Genomic DNA, 20,472 nt, shown 5'->3' with positions numbered 1-20,472 from the left:
TATGTACCAAAGAGAAATCATTACTTTCACAAATTTACTTGTGTTTAATGCACACTTTTGTTTTCTAACATTACTTTTATTGGCAAGCAAATTACAATATCTTTTCTCCAAAAATTTCTTTTTCCATGGTTGATAGATTCTACGTACATTATCTGTTACTCTGTATGTTTTAGGGTAAGTAGTCAAAGCTTTGAAATGAGAAGAAGGACTAGAAGATATTTCCTGGCTTACACTGTGACATGGGTCATAGGAAAAAGGGAATTTAGGTTGAAAATCTGGGTGTGGTTTCAGTTTCTCATTGCTTGTCATTAAACTGCACCACCTTTGTGGTCATTGTTGTCACTGTGACTTGTCACCTTGCACACTTTATCAGCCATGGTTTCCTTTTCCCCAGTAGAATTATTTCATTTATTTCTATGCTGACTATGGTGTAGAAAATCCATGACAAGGAATTGTTAAAATTGCTTGGTGGGAAAATAGTTTTAAAGATCACAGTCTCACAAAGATAGAAAAATAGCATCTATTCAATGTTTTTAGTGTATTCTCATTGGGACAGCATGGAAGCTGCTCAAAAGGTAATGTGTTCTGAAGGAATGGTTTTAAAGGGAATGTTGAAATAATACTGATGTATATAAAATAAAAACACTGCAAAGTTAGTTGCAAATAAAAACATAATTGTTTTCTTTCTACAAGTTTACATTTTTAAAAACAATTTGACCAGTGTATGTTTGCATTGCATGGTGAATATGTTTATTTTGGGGTATTGGTACAGACCCTTCTCGGTTCTTTTCATTTTTCCCTCCCCTATCCTTCCTCCTGTCTCTCCTCCTTCCTAGACTCCTTTCCAAATCCACAAAATCTATCTCTCTGTTTTCTATCATCTACCCTTTATTTTACTCTTTTAATTATTTATACTTTGAGTTTCTCATATAGGAGAAACTATCTGATCTGTAAGTTTCTGTGTCTGATTTATTGCATGCAGCATTATGGACTCAAGGTACATCCATTTTCCTACAAATGACTCAAATTTATCCTTCTTTATGTCTGAGTAGAGCTCTCTCATATATGTATTTCACATTTTCCTTGTCCATTTAACTGGTGATAGGCATATAGGTTGCTTCCATGATTTAACTGTTATGGGTTGGGCTGCTCTAAAGACGAATGTGTGCATATCATTGCAATATGGTATCTGTAACTCTTTTGACTTTCCCTGGTTTATAATGAAAGGTCATTTGAAACTATGCAGAGTAACATATAATTTGCATATTTACAAGTTGCCTGTAGTGAACAAAATCTGGAAAATAACAAGGCTATGAAAATAGCCAGAATTGATAACCTAGAGGGGTGAGAGATAGACAAAGCATAATTTTTCATCTAAACACAAAGACTCTGAGCTACCTTTAGATGAAAAATTTCAAATCTCAAAATCAATTTTATTAGATTTAGCTTGATTAAGTAATCAAGCTTATAGAATTATAATGAAAGTATTGATTTATTACATACACCTGTTCAACTGGATTTTGTGTATGTTGTCCTAAGAAATCTCAGATGAACCGGGAATGGTGGCGCACACCTGTAATTTTGGTACTCAGGAGAGGAAGCAGTGAGGCAGAAGCATCACTGTGAGTTTGAGTCTAACAAGGGTTATATAGTGAATTCAGGGCCAGCTTGATCTACATAATGAAATCTGGTCTCAAATAACCAAAGAAAAAAAGGAAGGAAGGAAGAAAGAAATATAGATAGATAAAAAGAAAGAATAAAGAGAGAAACCTGAGATGAGGCTTGTTATCGGTTAGTACATACATATAAATTTTAGGGTATCCCTTTTCTTTTGGTTCCTCAAGCACCCCAGGTTTCTTTGGCTTGTAATGAATTGGGTATCTGTAAACCCTAAGAACTACCCCAGTTTTCCCAAAATGGCTTTGTAAGCACTGAGTTTCAAAAGTCTTCCTTCATTTCTTGATAGCTTTTTAAAAAATATTTGATTAAATGAGAATCACTTCAAATTTCAACCAAAGAGATGTTTCCCCATCAATTTTTAAAAATTATATTATGGTAAAAGGAATTCAGATTTTTAATTATTCTACATAAATAACTATATTGAGGTGGAAATAATAGCATTGAGTAATATTTTCCAAAATGGAGGAATCATACTTAAGGAAAATATTTTCATTACAATGTTAAATTTCATAACATAAAAGCAGAGTGTACTGAGTTCTTGATACTGATCTTGGAAATGAATTCTTGGCTATAACACTAAAAGTATAAGCCACAAGGTAGAAAGAAGAAAATGTCAAATACAACTGCATAGCAATTGAAATAATCATCAGAAGTATAAAAGACCTACACAATAGAAAAACTTATTTGTAAACCATATATCTAATACTTTATTAATGTTCCAAGTGTGTAAGTATGTCTTAAAATTCAGTTTCATAAAAGTGGAAACTCTTTCTCTGGGATTTTATTTCACAGAAAAAAAACAACAGTACCTTCTATTTTCCTTACTATATTTTTGCCTTTTTTTAAAAAGAAAAAAATGGAAATAAAAATAGCAATAAAACAAACTTTTAAAACATGCTTACTATTGTTACTAAATTATTGTAGAGTGTGTTACATTGAAAATTCAAATTAATAGCTAATTTAAATACCTGTGCTCTCGGGTGCTTTTACAATTGATTTTCTTCCATAAAAATAAATTAATTGTTAGCTGGAAAATTTTTCTAATATCACATCATACTATTAAAATTATAATTTTGAAGCCACATTAATTGTTAATTTTTATTGTTATGATTGTAAATTCAAATACAGATTTAAGAAATAATGCACAGTGTTAGTATGCGCAATTTATCAATTTTTTTTTAATGGGAACAGTTTGAAAAACTATAGTGCAGTACCAAAATTGCAATATTGCCAAAGAGGCAACTATTTATTAATACTCCACATTTTACTTGCACTTGTTTATGTACATATGTTTACTTCCCTCTATTTTTCTTTAGTTGAATATTAACCAATGCTTCAAATGTCTTTGACCTTAGTGTAGTGATATTTTATTTATTTATTTATTTTTTTGTCTTTTGTCTTTTTTTCCGGTACCAGGAATCGAACTCACGACCTTGCGCTTGCCAGGCAGGCGCTTTTGCCGCTGAGCTAAATCCCCAGCCCCTGTAGTGATATTTTAAAAAAGCACATCCTTCATGACATACAAGTCCATGTGAACAAAGTTCCACTGAACAATATATTTTGTGGAAGGTAAGTGGTATACTAGGAGAATAAAGGATGGTGGCAAAAAAGCAGATTTAGTTGGCCACTTCAGAACACTAAAGCAATTTCTATACATACTTAAGAGGGTTTCATGTCTACAACGTGTATACATATATATTAAATTTTTACTCAAGTTCAGTGAGGAACATTGAGTGAAATTAACTTTTCTGACTTCCTCAAATATTTTGCATAAAATGTAAAGGGTCCTACGATGTGTATAGTACATTTCTGAACTGATTATGCATAGAATTGAGTTAATGTAAACAGTGATACCTATGTGAAACATTATATCGATTGGTTTAGTTTCCATCTCATCTAATGCAAAATCATCCAGTACTTGGGCTAACTTTGTAGGATCCCTCGGGAGTAACAGAAGTTAATGATAATTCTCAGGTCAAGAAAAAAGGCAATTTCTGAAGGTTTCTATTCTCAGGAGAGAGCTGCCTTAATAAGAAGGTGCCTCAAATTAGGTCACGGGCATTCCCGGTCCTAGACACAGTAAAGAAATCTGTTCTGCAGGACTCTAGCAACTATGGTGTTTCAAGTACCAGGTGAGAAAAAAATCAAGCTTTTCTTGAGTTGAATTTGAAACCAACATTGGGTCCAAAGAAATTTTGAGTTACTGGGGAGAGGAATCACAGAATCTTGGGAAGTGTTTTTTTTTTTTTTTTTTTTCCTGTGAAATCATCCTAATTCTTTAGACTGAAACTAAAGTGTCTGTGAACCCCATAGAATGAAGTGGGTTTAAAGCATTTGTGAACTAGTGAACTCAAATACTATCCATACTTATAGCTTTCATTTTGAGGATAACCTCACTGCTAAACATAAGCATTTTTTGAGGCCAAAGAGGTTAGATTCTGAAAAGACAAAGAATCCATGAACAAGACATTGACAAGAAATCAAGCAGCAGATGAGTCCAGGTGGTACACACACACACACACACACACACACACACACACATGGCAGAGTGCATAATTCTCGAATGGAAAATGAGTTTTCTAAACCTGATCTATAAAACCATGTAAAATTCTAAATATTCCCCTAAATAAATGGGAATATGCTCATGGAGCCAATGAAATTATTAATTTTTGTTCTTTTTTCCATATAACATAAAATTTAAATAATCACTGTAGTCCCTTCTGCAAGTGTCCCTCAAATTAACCTAGGTTGATATTCTGATCTATTTAATAATGTTAGAAATGAAGTAAGGGAGCAACAAGCAGAGCCCTTATAATTGTTACACTTGATATCAAAACAAAGAAGATGAGGCCTTGAATCTTTTATCCTTTTCTCTAGGATTCGCTCAGACTCAAGGGTCTTTTTAAGTAGATCACAGGAGAAATACTTACTGCATCTAAGCAATAGGTTATATGCTCCCAGAGGGGAAATGAAGATTTTTGTTTTCTTTGGTTTTTCTGAGACAGGGTCTCGCGGTGCATTTCAGGCTGGTCTTGAACTCAGGGTGATCCTCTGACCTCAGCCTCCAAAATTCTGAGATTCTAGGAGTGTACACCATGCCCAGGTGGGAATGAAGATTTTGAAGTGTGTATTTACAGAAAGATTCACAAAAATATAGTGATGACATTGGTGAACAAACGAAGGGGAAAGACTTTATGATTAGTGTATGAAATATTTAATAGTTTAATTGTATGTAGGAGGATTACATAGAAACATGCATATGTAGGCAACACGTGTTCAGTTTTATGAACACTGAAAGTGTTGAGAGGTGAGCTTTGACAATGTGTGTGCCATGAAATATGTGGGAAGGAGACCCAAGTATATTCAGCACATGTTTTGTCTAGGATAAGTAAATTATACATATTATAATGGAGATGTCCTGTATGTCTTACATATTGTACATTATAGGTAGATATCTAATACATGTCTTATTTTTAATGAAAGTAGTTCATATTGCTAGTTTTTATATTTGATATAAGTTTAAAATCTATTTAGGAGCTAGGCATCTGGACAAAATCATGCGTCAAGGATTTGGCTAAATAAAGTAAGAGCAAATGATCAGTACTGAACCTAATCTATGAAGTAGGCTAATACAATAATTCTTTTTCTTCTTTTTTTTTCAGTACTGGGGATCGAACTCAGGACCTTGCGCTTGCCAGGTAGGTGCTTGTGCCACTGAGCTAAATCCCCAGCCCCAATATTCTTGTTAATTATAGACTGGAAACAAATTTTCACTGTTGCACATTTATAGTCATTATGAAAGAACCCTTATGCATTATTAAGTAAAATTTTAAAATTTCTCCATAAAATTAGGAGTTATTTGGATGAGCAATAAATGTTATATGGATAAGCAATAAATATCTATAGTTGTGACCTTTACATTGTGAATTTTATAGAAACATTTCTTCTTTTTATTATCTTATGTGAACAGTTTAAGAGAAACCATGTTTTACTAAGTAAGTTGCTAATTATCACAATTTTTCCCAAGTTATATAATGGCACATTTTTTATTTTAAAGGTTTAGAAAGCTAACAAAACAACAATGAAGACAAAATTAAAAAGAACTGTTAATGTATGATTTTTTGATCAGTCTTACATGTCTATATCTGGTTGTATGTGCAACCATTTTGAAGATAACATTAAGTAATATAAAAACCATTGTTAATATTCTATCACCTTGTTTTGAAATTCAGTATCATTTTTATTGTTTTGTTTATGTATTTGTTTTTGTTATTTTTTTCTTTTCTCTTTAAAATATAATGTCACTTTAAATAGGGTGAATTTGTCACAAATGATATGAGTTGTTATACACTGTAAATAAAAGTCAATTGGTGGAAAATAATAAAAATACATCCCCAAAACATCAAAGCTTATTCTTAGGGACCAGAAACAGAATTATTATTTCAAATACAAAAAACATTTCCCAAACGATATCATATACTTTTAATTTCTACATTCATCTCTCAGTGGAAGAAATAAAACAACAGATCAAAACGTGTTATAAACAAGTAGCCTAACATTTTTCATTTCTGGCCAAGGCTGAAAAAAATTCTAGAATAATATGTTACTAATAATGTAGAAAATTGACATTCCCTTAACTATCTTGTGAGCCACTACTTTGAAGATAACAGTATTCAATATAATAACCATTGTTAATTTCCTATTTTCTTGTTTTGAAATTCTGCATCATTTTCATTGTTTTTTCTTTTCTCTCTAAAATAAAAAAAGAAAATTGAGACTCTACATCCTTTTATTGAAAACTTCACTTAACAGATTATTTTTTAATAATCTTAGGACAGTAAAACTGAAAATCAAAATGCCTTCCTGTTTCTAGGAATCATTTCTCTTTAGTCTATATAAAAGGAGAAATTCTGTGCAGGAGTTCTGTGAAGATAAAAGTCATGAAAGTCAAAGCATCTGTAGGTCCGACTGGACTCTGAAATGTACAACACATCGATATCAGAGAGACGCATGCTAGAAAATGTAATGGATCTGAATTCCTGCAGGCTTAAATCTGCATTACTGCGGCATATGAGGCTTTCTGTGATTGGACTCTGCCCTGCTTTCCAGCCTCATTGTTCCTCACAGCGCCACTTATGTTATGATGCTTTGCACTAAGTGGTGTGGATGCGTCAGCCAAGGGAGAGGCCATGGGCTGCATAATGATCATCTTCGCAGATCGTATTTATTAAACCCGGTTTATGTTAAGCCTTGCATGAAAATTTGTGGGGACATAGAAAGATACACAGAAAGATGTATGGCTCTCCAGGGACACATGCATCTAATAGAAATGACAGATATTCATATGAGACATAAAAGGAATATAAACTACCTATGTACTAAGTGTCCAAGAGTAGCAGAAAAAAGAGCAGTCTCCACATACATCTCTCTAGTCACACTGTACTTTAGGTTTATGTTTCCTTAAAAAAATATGATTGAGGGGAAGCAAGGAAAAGTGAAGAGGAGATAGTGGTGTTCATCTGTGCCTTCTCTTTGTGAAGACATGTCACATGGCTTATCAGCTGCTTTGTTTAGTCTTCCTGTTTTCTCATCTTCAAAACTGTCATGAATTACAACCTGATTTGATAATACAAAGGACAAGATATGTGTAAATTTTGGAAATTTCTTGAGTGCTTGGTTCTATAATTTAGGAGGTTTTGTTTGGCAAACTCAAGTGTGTTACTGTGACTTGTTGCAGTCAATCATATGCAAACATGAAACTGGTCCACAGGGTTGAAGGCCTGGAGCACACTACAGAGAAAGAACCTTTGATAACACCACTTCTCGATGGATATTAGTAGAGGCATACTTTTATTAATTCAGTCAATAAATATTTCTAAATACTATACTGTATTGGCAATGAGAAAGTGGTTAAAATGTATCTATCCCTTTGAAAATGCACAGTAGTTGAGACAGATGATACAGAAATAAATACATGATACATTCTGATTAAAACAACAGCAGTGATAGGGACGACACATGAGAGAGAAGGCACCCTAGCTGTGGAGAGAGGTTTCACAGAAAAAAATAATGTTTATACTTCACCTAGAGGATAAGTAAAACTATGGCTTTCTGAGGTAGACAAGTAAGGGGCTATTAATTCTGCTTTATCTCCTGTGACTCCATTTGTCTACTTGCCTACAAGTACTAACCTTTTGCTATAAACTATGTAGGGAAAGCAAAGTAGATTTGTAAAGTGCTACACAGTAGAAATAAAATTTGTTCTTTCTCTTTCAATTATATAATAGCTCGAAATAACATGATCAAACAACAAGGTATTATTTCCTCTGTTAAGGCACAGAATCTATGATAGGAAAGATTATTTTTAAGTTCAGCAATGAAAAAGCCTAGAGGATATACTCAGTATATAAAAATTACACAATCATACATTAACATGTGTTTCTGGGACATTTCATTAGGACAAGTATGCTATCCTGAGATCACACTACCAGTCAACACCACTAGCACCATCTTCTCCAGCTTCCTGGTCACAGGCATCCCAGGGCTGGAGGCTGCACACATTGGCATCTCCATACCCTTCTGTGCCATGTTCCTCATTGCCCTGGTGGGCAACGTGACCATCATGACAGTTATCTGGAGGGAGCACACCCTCCATGTGCCTATGTACCTCTTCCTGGCCATGCTGGCTGCCTCTGATCTGGGCCTGTCACTCTCCACCTTCCCCACCTTGCTGCGCATCTTCTGGCTGGATGTGCGAGAGCTCACATTCCCTGCTTGCTTCTCTCAAATGTTCTTTATTCACACCTTCCAGGATGTTGAGTCTGCTGTTATTCTGGCCATGGCTTTTGACCGCTATGTGGCCATTTCTCGTCCACTGCACTATTCTTCCATCCTCACTCACAGGGCGATTGCCAAGATAGGTTTGACTATTGAGGTTCGAACTTTGACAGTACAGATACCCCTGCCTATCCTTTTGAAGAGGCTGTGCTTCTGTCGCTCCAATGTACTTTCTCATTCCTACTGCCTGCATCCTGACATCATAAAGCTCTCCTGCTCCAATACCAGGATCAATAGCATATATGGACTATTTGTGCTGCTGTCCACCATGGGACTTGACTTCCTCCTCATTCTCCTTTCTTACGTGCTGATTCTGAAAACTGTGCTGAGCATTGCATCCCATGGTGGGCGCCTCAAGGCTCTCAACACCTGCATCTCCCACCTGTGTGCCGTGGTCCTCTTCTTCACACCCATGATCTGCCTGTCCATGCTGCATCGCTTTGGCCCAAGGCTTCCCTCCCACATCTACGTGACCCTGGCCAACATGCACTTCCTCATTCCTCCTGTGATGAACCCCATTGTGTATGTCCTGAAAACTAAGCAGATTCGAGATGAAATCTTGAAACCCTTCTTTAAAAAAGGGTTAGAAAAATCTCGTCATATTTATAACTTAAATCTTATTAAATGAATTTAATCTTCATTCTGATATGCTCTCTGAAATGTGGTCTTACATGTATCTCTACATTGATATAGAAAAAATTGTTACATGGTCCCCAAATTGCATAAGCTGTAATTTTCTTTCATCATTAGATACTGTTAAAATTTATCACTTGCTTTTCATTTTATATTTCTGATGCTATTTTCAATCTCACTTTATTTTACAAAATATCACCAAGAAATTGTCCTTAGCTTTTTAAGGATTAATTTATTCATTATATTTTTGTTGGGTGATTCATTCGAATTCAGTAACTCCTCATTCATTATATCAATATTTACATGGTTTTTCTAAGTAGGAGACATCTCTTCGTTGATCTTTCTATAGTTTATTACGGCAAATAAGTTGTCACTTCTAGAGAAGCATAGATATATAATAATTGTATTGAGTAAGGTCAGTACTTTCTTATTCCAGTTGAATGAAATTACACTGAGATAACTAATTCTTATAAAATCATTTAAAGAAGGAAAACTTTAAAAAGCTGTTTAGTTATTGGTATGGCTGATGCTAAGGCTCAGAGAAGGTGACTATCATTTCTTAAGTGAGTATAAGGCCAGTAATTGTTTTCTTATCTGTCTTTTCTCACACATTAGTTAGTACAATAATGGCATCTTTGACCTGTTCTTAGAGTCTTTAATTTTTGTAGTTGTGGAAATAAAATTCCTTTTTTAATATTTTTTATGAAAAAAAAATTCCATACCGAAATAATAGTTAATTAAAATTCTTGATACTCATATAAAGCAATAAAGGTTATTGTTCACTCCATAACTAAAATCTCATGTGTAATAGAGATTAAGCACCTTCACAAGATCATGCTGAGAATAATCTCCTAAATAATCTCTTAAATAGATGACACAGTAACTAGGTAGTTATTTTAGACTAAATTTAGCAAAATAATATGTGGCTGCTTTTAGAACATCTCTAATAATCATGAAATTTTCAAGAAATTTCACCTAACAATATGTATACATTATACTCGTTTGAATATATGCACCTTGCATCTTTCCATGGTTCGATTTTCCTATGTGCTACATTTAGTGCCATTTTCCTATTGTAATGGTACCTTGGTTGAATCTGTATAACAGTTTTGGGAGTATGACCATTTTCACAATGTTACTTCTACCTATCCACTAGCAACAAGTATCTTTCCATTTTCTGAAATCCTCTTCGATCCCTTTTTTCAGAGTACCGTAATTTTCACTGTATAGATTATTTATTTCCTTTGTTAGATTGATTCCTATGTATTTCTTTTTTTAGATGCTACTATGAAAGTTGTAGTTTCCCTAATTTCTCTCTCAGTGTGTTTGTTGTTTGTGTACAGGAATGCTATTAATTATCATTGAGGGTTGACTTTGTATCCAGCTGTGCTATTGAATTTGTTTATGAATTCTAGCAGTCTTTTAGTAGAGTTTTTGGAGTCTTCCATGCAGAGGATCATGTCATCTGTAAATAGTGATTTCTCTTCTTCTTTCCAATCCTCATTCCTATTATTTATCTCTCTTGTCTAATTGCTCTGGCTAATGTTTCCAGAACTATATTGAGTAGATGTGGTTACAGTGGAAATCTTTGTCTTCTTCCTGATTTTACAGTGAAAGGTTTCAGCATTTGTCCATTTAGTATGATGCTGGCTGTTGGTTTGTCGTAGATGGCTTTGATCAGATTGAGGTAAAGACCATCTATCATGATTTTCTGTAGGGTTTTTACCAAGAATGGGTGCTGGACTCTGTCAAAAGCTTTTTCTATATCAGTTGAGGTGATCATGTGATTTTTATCTTTGCCTCTGTTGATATGGTGTATTACATTTATTGATTTGTATATATCAAACCGTCCCTGCATTCCTGGGATGAATCCTACTTGGTCATGGTGTATTACGTTCTTGATGATTTTCCATATTATATTAGTTAGTGTTTTATTAAGAGTTTTTACATCTATGTTCATTAGGGTGATTGGCCTATAGTTCTTTTTGTTGGTTGGGTCTTTTTTTGGTTGTGGTATTAGTAATGCTGGACTCCAGGAATGAGTTTGACAGAATTGCTTCCCTTTCTATTTCTTTAAAGAGTTTGAGCAGAATTGGTGTTAAGTATTCTCTAAATATTTTGTAGAATTCAGTTGTGAATCTATCAGGACGTGGACTTTTGTTTGATGGTAAATTTCTTATTACATTTTTAATTTCATTGGTTGATATTGGGTTATTCAATGTTTTTATATCTCTTGATTCAGGTTTGGTAATTCATATGTATCTATGAATCTGACCATTTCTTTTGTGTTTTCCATCCTATGAGAGTATAATTTTCTAGGTAGGTACTGATGAACTTCTGAATTTCTACAAGATCTATAGTGATTTCACCCCTTTCATTCCTTATTGCATATATTTCAGTTTTTTCTTTGATTTTTTTGATAAGACCCACTTCCCTGTCTGAAAGGCGATTCTTGGCTAGGGGTTTATCAATTTTATTCATATTTTCAAAGAGCCAAGTCTTTGAGTCATTAATTCTTTGCATTGTTTTCTTAGTTCCAATTGCATTAATTTCTGCTGTAGTCTTTATAATTTCCTCCCGTTTTAGGGATTTGGACTTAACTGACTCCTTGTTTTCTAGAAGTTTCAAGTTCAGCATATGGTTGTTTAATTGTGTTCATTCTGTCTTCCTGATTTGGGAATCCACTGCTATAAATTGTCCTATGAGGACTGCTTTTATTGCATCCCACAGGTTACAGTAGTTTATATCTGCATTTACATTTGATTGTAAATATTGTTTAATTTGTTCTTAAATTCTTCTGTTACCCATTGCTTGTTCAGGATGATGTTATTTAATTCCCATGTGTTTATGGAATTTTTGTGATTTCTTTTATCATTACTTTTCAGTTTCATCACACTATGGTCTGATAATATGCTTGGGATAATTTCAATTCCTTTGCATTTACTTAAGCATGTTCTCTGTGCTAGTATGTGGTCTATTTTAGAGAATGCCCCCTGTGCAACTTAGAAGAATGTGTATTCCAAAGTTGTTGGGTACAATTCTCTGTAAAGGTCTAGCAAGTCCATTTGTTCACAAGTTTGGTTTAGTTCTGTTATTTCTTTGCTGATCTTTTCTCTACTTAATCTATCTGTTCCTGACAATGGGGGGTTAAAAATCACCAATTATAATTGTATTATTACTTGTTTGATTTTTCATGTGTGTTAAAATTTGCCTTATATAATTGGGTGCTCCATAATTTGGGGCATATATATTTATGATTGCTATCTCTTCTTGAAGTTTTCCTCTCACAGGCATGTGGTGACCTTGTTTATCTCTTCTGATCATTATTGGTTCAAAGTTCACTATGTCTACATATAGAATAGCTACTCCTGCTTTTTTCTGGGTTCCTGTCACGTGGAATATTGTTTTCCATTCTTTGACTTTCAGTCTATGAATTTTCTTTTGAGTTAAATGCATTTCTTATATGCAACAATGTTGTTGGATTTTGTTTCTTGATTTACTCTACCAGTCTGTTTCTTTTGATTGGTGAATTGAGTCTGTTTTTATTAATGGATATTATTGATATGTATTGAGTTATCTTTGTCATGTTATTTTCCCACTATTGGTTTTGTATTTTCCCCTTCTGTTTAATTGCTTTCCTTGCTTATTGGTTCTTTTCTATTGTTGGTTTTGAAATTGTGGTCATTTTTATCTCTTTGTAGAATATCTTTCAGTACTCTTGTAGGCTTGGTTTGGTGGTCATGAATTTCTTGAGTTGATCATTGTCATAGAAGTATCTTATTTCTCCATCAGTTTCAAAAGATAACTTTCCAGGGTGCAGCAATCTGGATCGGAATGTTTTTCTTTTGGAACCTAAATTATTTCACTCCATGTGGTTCTTGACTTCATGGTTTGTGTAGAGAGGTCTGCCATGATTCTGATGGGTTTTCCTTCATGGATGATCTGTTTCGGGTCTCTAACAAATTTTATTTTATTTTATTTTTTTTTTTGGTTTTTCTCTGGTACCAGGAACCGAACTCATGACCTTGCGCTTGCCAGGCAGGCACTTTTGCCGCTGAGCTAAATCCCCAGCCCCTCTAACAAATTTTAGTATTCTGTTCTTTTGCTGAATGTCTGGAATCTTGATTATTATGTGTCTTGGTTTACATTTATTTTGCTTATGGCTAATTGAGATTCTATATACATCACTTATGTGTATGTAAGTTTCATCTCCCATGCTTGGCAAATTTTCTGATACTACTTATGCAAATAGTCGTTTTACATCATTCATGTTGCCTCCTGCTCTTTCCTTGACATCTGTCAGCCTCGTATTATTTTTCTTTGTCTCATCTTGCAGCTGTTGAATTGTTATTTACTGTTCCTTTGTTATTTTTAAAAGATCTTTCCTTTAGCAATCACTAGCTACAGTACTGTCTTCAAGGTCTGAAAGTCTATCTTCAGTTTTGTTCAAGCAGTTTTTCCAGCTATCAATGGAATTTTTAACTTCCTGAATGTCTCTTTAAATCTGTTTCATGCATTCTAATTCTTTCCTATACTGTTCATTCAAGGTTTACATCATTTTTCTGTGCTCCTCTTTTTTTTAAATCTATGTGTTATTTTGATATGCTGAACAATTCTTTTATTATTGTTGTCATCTCCTTTTTTACTTGAGCAATTATTCTGATCTGATTTCCTCTGTAGATTGATGTAGTTGATTCTGTACTTCAGTTGCTATCATTTCTGAAGTTTCAGGTGTGTGACTTCCAGGTTCTTCCATATTGATGTTTCCTGTAGTTGTTCTGGGTTGGGTGAATGGCTGAGATTACACTTTACTTTTTCTTTTTGGCATTTTCAAATCTGCCTAGGTTTCCAGGGATTCAGAATCATTCCTGCAATGGCAGCTGAAGGCAAAATGCTGGGTTTTGGGCTACCAGAACACTAAACAAGGCTTCCCAGAGCTGGGGTCTTTCCACCATAGTGGCATGGGAGAGAGCAAGGGGTCCCAGGGTCCCAGACAGCTCACCTAGTTTTTCTGAGTCCAAAGCACCTTCTGGTGATGTTGATTGGGGGAAGATACAGGGTTTCTGGTCTCCCAGATAGCTCACTGAGGCTTCTTGGTCCAAGAAACCTTCCTGGGGTGGTGGTGGAGGTGGATCCAAGGGTCCTCGGATCCAAGACAGCTCACCAAGATTTTTGGTCCAAGGAAAATTCCCATCATGCTGACAGGGACTGGAGCTACAGGTCCCAAGCTCCCAGACAGCTCACTGAGTCTTCCTGGTCCAAAGCCCATTCTCATGATGGTGGCAAGGGGGGCAGCACACACTTTTCTGCTATGTCATTTAATAAAGGTATAGAAAGAAGCATATTTAGAACTTTTGTCAATTTTTTTTCCTATTTAAACAGTATCTCTTTATTATCATTATCAGCATCATCAATATATTGTCTACCATGAAACATAAACCCTGCAATCACTAGACTCTCCAATACTCTACTGTCACTTATTGTGACTTACTTTTGCGTACTATGATCAGACAAATAATACTTAAAATAAGTGAAGTCAATGTTAATAATAGTACAATTTGAAAAGTAGATATGAATTGTTCATTATGTCTGAATTTTTTGATCTTTTTGGACATAAATTTTCACTATGCTGCCCAGACTAGTGTCCTACACTCATGCTCAATTAATTCCTTCCCTCAGCCTCCCAAGTAGACGAGGCTACAGATATTAGCTGTCATTGCTGTTTATGCTTCACTTTTAGGGCTGAGGATTTAGCTCAGTGGCACAGTGCCTGCCTGGCAAGCACAAGGTCGTGAGTTCTATTCCCGGTACCAGAAAAAAAAAAAAAAAAAAAATGTTTCACTTTTAAAGACATCAGTTTCCCAATGACAATTCTTCAAACTAGGAGTAGGTCTTATAAAAAGAGAGAATGTCCTGGCATACAAGATACCCATATGGACTTCGTTTGATAACAGTCTAATCTTTAGATGTTGAGAAATTGATTTTATTTTTAGCTTAAGTAAATTTTGTTATTTGAATGAAAATGAGCACTGTAATAACTTTAGAAGAGCAAAACAAAACTTTAACTCAGATTATATTTATTTCTCTCTTGTCTAGTGGTTTACATATTCTATGAGGTGATTGCTTAAATGTATACATTTTTAAAAAATGAAAAACTACTTTTTTGCAGAGTAACTGCATGTTTGTTGTAGGGAAAGTAGTATATTGTGTCACAATTAAAACTATAGAAAAAATTGTCAAATTAGAGAAAATGGCATGAGAAAAAAATGTGATTAGCTCATACGAAGCTTTGGTATTTTATTTTTCCAAAATTATATGACATTAGGGGCTGGGAATTTAGCTCAGCGGCACATCACCTGCCTGGCAAGTGCAAGGTCGTAAGTTCAATTCCCGGTACTGGAAAAAAAAAAAAAAAAGACCAAAATTATATGACACCTTTCAAACTGTGATATGTTTTCAAGATTCACATTAAGAAATCTGCTATTATTATTAACTACCTAAATTTACATTTAATGTTTTTTATTGAACCTATATTAATTAAATATTTGAAGTGCATACTGGTTGAATAGATTTATCTGCTCACAAGCAGTGCATGAGAGTATTGAGCATATTTTCAAGTGTTTTGGGGTGCTTGTATTTTTTCTTTTTGGAAGTATTTATTTACATCATTTGCGATTTTATATGGATTGTTCATTAGTTTAATATTATTTTGAGTTCTTTAGATATTCTAGATGTAATAATCTTCTGTCAATAGTTGGCAAGGATTTTTTTCTCATTTCATGGGTTATCTTCCCACTCTACTGATTACTCCTTTTGCTTTTTAGAAGCTTTTATGATTTGTTGTAATTGAGTTTGTCAAGCCCTACTTCTATCTCTAGAGCTTGTAGAGTTTTATTAGCAAGTCAGAAGGGTCTCATAGTTTTAGGCTTCACATCAGGTTCCATTTTGATTTATACTCTCTTTTTGGAGGGCAAGGTTAGAAATAGAAACTGATTTTCAAACATCTCTATGTAGTTATTCAGTTTTTTTCAGCAACATTTGTTGAAAGGGCCATCTTTTCTCTAATGTAATATTTTTGACATCTTCGTTGCAAAATTATTTGGCCAAAGATGCGTGAATTTATGTTTGAGTTGTCTGCTATGTTCTGCCATGTATGTGTTTATTTCCATGCCAGTACTATACTGTTTGGTTACTATGGCTCTGTTGTATGTGTTGAAATAGCCATTGTGATGCCACAGGCCTTGCCCTTTCCTTAGTATTGCCTTGTCTATTTGGGTTCTTTTGTGCTTCCAAGATTTCTGCTTAGTAACTTCTCATGGATTCTAATTCTTTGCTAAATTGATTATTCATGTTTTTCTTTATTTTGTTCAGCTCATTTAGCATGCCATTAGTTTTATTTTGAAATTTTACTAAATTTGTATTTGTTTAGTTATACCTTTTTTGTTTAGTTATACCTTTTTTGAGCTCATTGAGTAGTCTATTGATTTTTTTCAAAATTCCTCTGTTATTCTTTTGAAAAATTCAAATGGGTGGCTTTGATTTCTTCCCACTTGGTGCCCATTGATCAGATTCAAGGAGGTAGAAGTCTGGTGGGCATTCTGTGCCTTGATTTTTCAGGTTTGTATTGTTGTTTTTTTGTTTTTGCTAAGGTGTCTAGGTATTTATCATGAAGGCTTTCTTGCTAATATGGAGATCTGTTTAGTTAGTGTCTGCTTTTAAGTGATGCACTCTGGGCATGGCATTTCCCTCTGTCCTGTTAATTTGGGAGGGAAGGTTGCTGTGTGATTGGCCTAGCACCTGATTCTCTGGGAATGTTCTGCAATGTTGTTAATGATATCACAGTAATCTGGATACTGACATGCAGAGAAAACCAATTAATAGCAACAACTATGCCTCTGGCAGTAGAACTGAATCAGAAATAGTTATAGCATCAAAGACAAACTGGTTAATGACGGCCATACTAACCAGTGATGTACCACCCTTACCCATAGAAATGAGATCTATAAGTATAGTATAAATACTCTAATAAATATTCACATATGTAGTGGATTAACTAATGGTCAATTTGTTATACACATTTGAACTGAATCAGCATGGCTCTGGGTGCAGAAGGCCCACCTGAGGACTGTTACCAACAGCATAATAGGAGAACTGAAGGGGAATATGTTGTGCTATTGATTTCCCTGGAGAAGCTTGTCATGCTGGTTTTCCTGATGTGAACTTAGCTGTTATTATCATTGGAAGAGCTCAGGTCCTTACCTTGAGCATCTTTTCCTGGCTCAAGTGCAGATCCCTCAGCTTGCTAGCACAGATAGTCCACTCCAATGGTGCAGACATTCTAGCTTCCATGAGTCACATTTTGCCCTACCCAGTGCATGCAGATCCTTGATACAGACTTGCATGAAACATTGTCATGGGCTCTATGCCTCCAACTGGGTTCTTTGGGTCTCTAATTTGGAAAGATCACTTGCACTCTTCTGCATTTGACTCTTTGGGAGACTATTATAAAATAATACTATAAATTATGTGTCCTGTATTAAATCTATTCCATTTCAAACACTGATGACAACAGCATGCAATGAATATCTACTAAATGCAATAGCTTTGTGCATAACAATAGAAAATAACTCCACAGGGACAACAGAGAATTAGCTAACTTCCTAAAGACTAATAAAGCTTAATACTTATACCACTAAAGATAGGGGTGTATGGAATGGGAGAATGAAAGACGAAAACTTTGAACAACCCAACAGTGAAACATGCTAAGAAGGAAAGAAAACTAAGGAGAAGGATCTGCTAAAGAGTAAAAGAAATTATTAATATTAGAAAAAACAAAAATCAGGAAAATGAAAAAGAAAGGAATCAAGGAGTAAGAGGCAAAGAAAAATAAGACTAAAATAGAAAAAAATTAAAAAGGAAAAAGCACAAAGAAAATCTGCTAAAGCCCAAAAATCCAGAAAAGGAAGAATTAAGAAAGACAAAAGTCCAGAAAAATATTTTGTCTGGATTTTCAAGCCTCCTACCTTATCGCTCAGAATTGCTTTTGGTATTCTGGTTCTCTTCTGGTTCCTATGAATTTTTAAAAATTTTTTATTTTAAAGAAAATAGTACAAAAAAAGAACAATAGCAAAATACAAACAAAACAAAGCAAGGACATTAAAAATGATACAGGGTTTCAAACCAAATGATAGGCATTAACAGTGGTCGTTATATTACATACTGTTATCTTCAATGAAGTTGCTCAGATTCCCAGATGAAAGAATAGAATTTTGATCAAATCATTAAAGGAAATAAAAAAATAATAATTTAAAAGAACATTAGGGACAATACATAGTTTCACTAGACAGGATTGTAAGAATTCACTAATGGTTATTATACTGCAAATTATTGTTGTCATATAAGTTGTTCAGATTACCAGATATAAGCATGCAGAATTGGTCAAAATATTAAAAAAAGCTTTTGATCATTAGCTGTTCCCCTCAACAAACCATCAGACACCAGCAGTATAGTTATGCTACCAATCCATCTATCTATCTATCTATCTATCTATCTATCTATCTATCTATCTATATATGGTGCCTTAGTACTTTCTTTATCTTCTTACCCTCATTCTAGTTGTTCCTTCCTTTGAGCAATTTCTTTCCCTTTCTTATGATCTATTGTACATTTTCATTTTATTTACTGTTTCATGTTCTTACATCAGGGAGACAACTTGATGTTTTCACATGTGGGTCCGATTTATTTCACTTATGAATATGGTCTCTAGTTGCATTCATTTACCTATAAAAGCCTCAAGTTTATCTTTCTTTATAGCTGAGTAATACTGCATGGTATAGAAATACCACATCTTTTTATCCATTCCTCAGTTGATGGGTATTTGGGTTGTTTCCAAGATTGTGCTATGACAAGTTGCACTCTATAAACATGGGTGCAAATATATCACTGTGTTGTGATTTTTTAATTCTTCTGGAAAAATACCCAGAATGGGAATAGCTGGGTTAAGTGGGACTTCTAATTCTAGTTTTGTGAGGAATCTCCAAACTGATTTCCACAGTGATTTCACAAATCAACACTCCCACCAAGAGTGAAGTGTCTCTTTTCCCCATAGCTTCTCTCGCACTTTTCATTGCTTGATTTCTTAATGATAACCATTCTTTGTGGAGTGAGATGAAATCTCAGTGTTGTTTTCATTTGCATTTCTTGAATGACTAATGATGTTGAACATTTTTTCATATATTTATTCACCATTAGTATTTCTTCATCTGAGAACTGTGTGTTCATGTCAGATGCCCATCTTTAGATTGGGTCTTTGAATTTTAGGGGTCTGATTTTGTTTAATTCTTTGTATGTTCTAGATAAGAGTCGTTTGTCTGAGGGGTAGTTGTATAAAATTTTTTCCCAAATCATGGGTTTCCTTTTTGCTTTGTTGGTGATTTCTTTTGATGTGCTCCTATGAATTTTAAAATGGTGTTCTCTAAATCTGTAAAGAACCACTGGTATTTTGATAGGGATTGTGTTAAATCTGTATAATAGTTTTGGAAGTACAGTCATGTTAGCTATATTGGTTCTGCCTATCCAGGAACAGAGGATAACTTTTTATTTTCTCATATCTCCTTCTATCCCCTTTATCAGAGTACTATAGTCTTCCTGGTGGAGCTCTTTCTTTTCCTTGGTTAGGTTGTTTTCTAAGTATTTCACTTTACTTAATGCTAGTAGGAAAAGTATTGTTTCCCTAATTTCTCTCTCAGTGTTTTAGTTGCTTTCTTTTTGTAATGAAAAATATCCAATACTTCTAAGTTAATGGGGGATATGTTTTGTTTTATAGTTTGTAAAACTTTAAGTCCATAGTTGGCTGGAACCAAGCCTGGTTGGCATGGGAGAGGAGCATGGTAAGGAAGAAACAGCCCATGCAATGGCAGGCAGGAAGCAGCACAGAAGATCAAGGTAGGATGAGGGATACATATCCTCTAGGTCATGTTCACATTGACTCACCTCTTCCCACTAAGCTTCACCTCCCAACATCACACCCGACAATAAACCTATCAGCTCATTAACCCAATATCAAACACCCATGGTCCTATGACCTCCAAAATGCACCACCTATGAGCACATAAGGCTTTGGGGAATTTTTAGATGTGACCATAACCATAAGTTTATTATTGTTGGAGAAGAAGGCTATTAATTTTTGAATGTTGACTTTGTATTTTGCTATACTACTTAGTTTGATTTTTAAATCTAGGAGTATTTCAGTGGAGTTTTTGCTGTCTTCTACATAGAAAATCATGTTTTCTGCAACTAATGATGATATAACTTTTTTCTTAT

The 20,472-nt window shown here is 34.4% G+C and overlaps 1 protein-coding gene across 1 annotated transcript; it reads left to right on the top strand.

Annotated features, from left to right (window-relative positions):
• The first annotated feature begins 8,113 nt into the window (after positions 1-8,113).
• LOC102004271 (olfactory receptor 51G2-like) lies at positions 8,114-9,145 on the top strand. Its single transcript, XM_005380489.1, has one exon. It carries the CDS (start codon positions 8,114-8,116, stop codon positions 9,143-9,145), a length of 1,032 nt encoding a protein of 343 aa, XP_005380546.1.
• Positions 9,146-20,472: the final 11,327 nt, after the last annotated feature.

The sequence above is a fragment of the Chinchilla lanigera genome, unplaced genomic scaffold, assembly GCF_000276665.1.
Source record: "Chinchilla lanigera isolate Chin_1 unplaced genomic scaffold, ChiLan1.0 scaffold00013, whole genome shotgun sequence".
Classification (NCBI taxonomy): domain Eukaryota; kingdom Metazoa; phylum Chordata; class Mammalia; order Rodentia; family Chinchillidae; genus Chinchilla; species Chinchilla lanigera.
Note: the sequence above shows the minus strand (reverse complement) of the source record. Positions and strands in the feature narration are given on the sequence as shown.